At 37.2% G+C, this 3,845-nt stretch overlaps 1 protein-coding gene across 1 annotated transcript; it reads right to left on the reverse strand.

Moving 5' to 3' along the window:
• Positions 1-2,415: 2,415 nt before the first annotated feature.
• On the reverse strand, positions 2,416-3,845 carry LOC127805865 (photosystem I reaction center subunit IV, chloroplastic-like). The gene is made up of 3 exons (XM_052342679.1): positions 3,502-3,845; positions 2,807-2,872; positions 2,416-2,632 (listed from the first exon to the last, which is right to left on the reverse strand). The coding sequence occupies exons 1-3, from the start codon at positions 3,769-3,771 to the stop codon at positions 2,528-2,530; spliced, it is 441 nt and encodes a 146-aa protein (XP_052198639.1). The 5' UTR covers positions 3,772-3,845; the 3' UTR covers positions 2,416-2,527.

Here is a 3,845-nt window from a genome sequence, read left to right on the forward strand (position 1 = left end):
GATGATAATTGTGGCACGAGCATTGATTGTGGCCACCTACTTGTTGCATTGCATTTGCATGAAAGGAATGGGAAATTGACGCGCATTGTGGTTGTATATCATTAGGATATATCTCCCAAAACCAGTAGGCACTAGCCTGACTAGGGTTACGGTCATGCGGTGACGACTAAGAGGCGAGCCCAATGGTAACAACCATGGGTGAGATTTATATATATGTATGGCTATAGCCAAGTATATGAGATAGTGCCTATGGTTCACATGTTATCACAGCTTCTCTGGTTGCAAGTATTAGCTACAGGCCGATATGTGTTATGATGCATTTTATATTGCTATGTGAGGCCACTGGCTAGTTATGTGTTTACCGGCTTTCATGTGTGTTATGCATGACATTATTATCATGGGTGGGTATGCAGTTCATGTGTTATGATCTATCATCCACATATATATGTTTATCAGATACCACCCACCGTACCTATATCACATTACTATCTACCATGTTTTTCCTTCATGTGTTCTTATACTTACTAAGTTTTGTAACTCACTTTGTACTCTCCACCATTCCAGGTAAAAGTAAAGAAATAGCTTGCGAGGAGTTGAGTAGGAAAGATGGGTAGAAAAGTGTGTGTGGGTCTACTCTCATGGCAAAGGTCTTGGGAGATGGTTGTTTTCAATTGTATAGAGTGTATTTTGTGTTATGTAACTTAAATAGAACTGTGCTTGTAATCCTTAAGGTCTTTTATCTTGATGTGAGATTTGTGGAGGATGTAAGATGTATGTATGCTTCTGGCTGGTTGTTGGTCCTTTCATGATCCACAACACTCGCTCTCCTAGGTTGTCCGAGGGATAAGGTAGCTTAGGGGAAGAGGTGTTACAAAAAAAATGAGTCTAGAAGTCTTCTAGAAACTCATCTTGTTGCTACCATCTTCCAATTTCTCGACCTGAGCCCTTCCTAAGTCATGCCACACAAGTAGAGGAACTTGATCTCCTTCCATCTATGTTGATGAGAAAACACTACAAAACAAAAATCGTTTTTACAGGTGCAATTTAGAAACGAAATTTATTTCCATCTCTAACATAACCAGATTTTAGAGATGGAAATAAATTGTCTCTAACAAAGACAAATTTTGAGATGGATAACCAAAATAACTGAAATTTCTTTTAGAGCTTTAGAGACAGAATTAGTGATAGAAAATTTTCATCTTTGAATGTTTTTAAATCAAAGGTTGAAAAATTTTGTCTCCAAAAGTTTTTTTTCGTTAAAGATGGAATTTGAGATGGAATTTTTCCATCTTTGAATTAAGAGAAGAAAAAATTTCCATCTCAAAAAGTTTTTTTTGGAATTAGAGACGAAATGTTTCCACTTCTGAATTTTGCCTACTCTTAGAGATTGAAAAAATTTTGATATCAGAATTTCATCAGAGACTAAATTAGAAACAAAAAATTTCTATCTCTAAGTTTAGAGATTGAAAAAGTTTTGTCATATGTGTGTGTCTGTGCGTGCGTGCACGTGCGCCTTCATTTGTTTCTCCTTAACCTTTTCTTCTCCGTCTTTGCCCGTTCCCCTCTCTCTCTCTCTTACCTATGTCTCATTCTCTTTTTCTTCCCTGGCCAGTAGCTACCAGTCGTTGGCTCACATTCTCTTCCTTTCATTCAATAGTCCCTTCTCACTCTTTCATCCACTGATTGTCGTCCCAAACACTAGTGACCGGAGTTTCTCCAATTTAAGGTAACTTAAAGTTCTCTAATTTTAATTTTCAGTCCAATCATTGAATCATTTTGGTTTTAGGGATGTTGGCCACCAGAACAAGGTAATTCTGATGATGAGTTCTGATCGTTGGAATCTACCCTTGGACAGTGGCTAGTGATGCCCTTCCAAGAACGAGTTACATTTTTTTTCAAAAAAAAAAAATAATTTTTAAATATATTGAGACTTAACCGTTGGATCATTTTGGTTTGTAGTTATATTGGTCACCAAACCAAAACGATTTTGATGCTCACTTCTGATAATCAGAATCTACCATGGACGATGACCAACAATGCCCTTCCAAAAATTGGTAGCATTTTTTCAAAAACTTAATTTTTGGATTTATTGAGATCAGACTATTGGATTATGGTTAAATTATAAATCAAACAAAAAAACACTTGTAAATTATGCATATATTATATAATCATAGAAAAAGTGATTCTTTTAACCAAAAAACATGTTGGATTTTTTTTAAAAAAAAAATAAAAACTATCTGTATTATTAAACAAATATGCCCGGTTTTTATTTTTTAATAAAAATAAAAATTACACAGAAAAATGAAATGAAAAACTAAAAATAGAATATAAGAAATTGACAACTTTCAGAAAGATACCCTAATTCTCTCTTTATATGCACAAACAAGATGGAGAATCGGAATCACTCAGCAATAATTAAGGCAAAACTATCAGTAGGAATAATAGAGGATGAAATACACGGATTATAAGTCTATTATACAGATTCAAGCAGCTACACAGATGCAACTAATTAACATTAATCTTCACTTCACTTCACTTCTTCAATCTCATCCAGTGCATAGTTATTAGTCGAAACATTCGCATAGTTCACTTTGTTGAATCGGACCACAACTGGGTATCGGGACTTCGGGTCCTGCCCAGTTTTTCACAATTAAAATTCTAAAATCAGCAAAAAGCAGAAAGGAAAATAGATTATTATTTTTTTTAGGAAAATTCTACATACATATAACTCTTTTTTTTTTTTTTTGTAACTCAGTACAAAAAAAATAAAAATAAAAATAAAATAAAAAGTCGGGTCAGAGCAAACCTGATCCACTGCTACAACGGATCCTATGCCTTTGTACCAGTAGGATTCCCTTCTTAGAATTCTCACCTGTACAAGGAGAAGTTGAATACTACGTTGTTATGCCAGCTATTGCAGTTGAACAAAAATAAAGGGTACTTGCGCAACTTTGATTCCTTTCTCCCTCCCTCCTACTTGAGGGTGAAATTTTCTCTTTGCCAATAAGAACTTGTGCCAAATTGGATTCCGACACCATAAATGGGAATCTCAATTTGCCACAATAAACCATCAAGGGGAAAACTGATTCCCCTACTTAAAAATTGAAAGACTCAGTTTAACATTTCAAAATTCCTCTAAATATGCACTTTGTAATTCTATTTTTTTATTTTTATTCTTGATGTTAATTATGGAGGAACTAAAATAGATGTAGCATACTGACTCTTAAGTAAACTTAGGGTTTGGATATTCTTCTTGTTTGTTGAATGGTAAGATGAGTTTGGGAATCAATCACCAGCTACTTGGTCTAGTAACGGTAGAATTGGACTCTCTTTCAGGATGAATTCACACAAATTTAAATTTTTATCTACTTATTTAGTCTCTATGATTTATGGCCTATTACACATATTCAGCGGATCTACACACGCAAAGGACAGCCATTGCGGGTCCTAAAAGGTGGTCTGAAAATCAGGACAAACTGGATAACATTTCCATTAGAATACCTTGGTGCCTCTCTTTGGTCCGATGGGAGGCGGCTTAGGAGCCTTGGCTTCCCCTTCAGCCGGCGGGGGCTTAGTGGTGGCGGCAGGCGGCGCTGCTGCTTCCTCCGACGCGCGCACAACCAGCCTGCTGCCGCTTCTCGACGAAAGGCAGCTGCCTGCACCGGGGCTGCTGCTCCTAAGTGCGAACGCCACAGAACCATTCCGAGAAGCGCTTGCGCCTGACGAGAGCACAAACCCCGCCGCAGCGGATGCCAAGTTACATGCAGCCATGCCCGCTTCTTCTTCCTTCAACAGGGTCTGATGGGGCGGTGGAGAAGGATAATATTTACGCGGCAGAGAACAAA

This window comes from Diospyros lotus, chromosome 7 (genome assembly GCF_014633365.1).
Source record: "Diospyros lotus cultivar Yz01 chromosome 7, ASM1463336v1, whole genome shotgun sequence".
NCBI classification, from domain to species: domain Eukaryota; kingdom Viridiplantae; phylum Streptophyta; class Magnoliopsida; order Ericales; family Ebenaceae; genus Diospyros; species Diospyros lotus.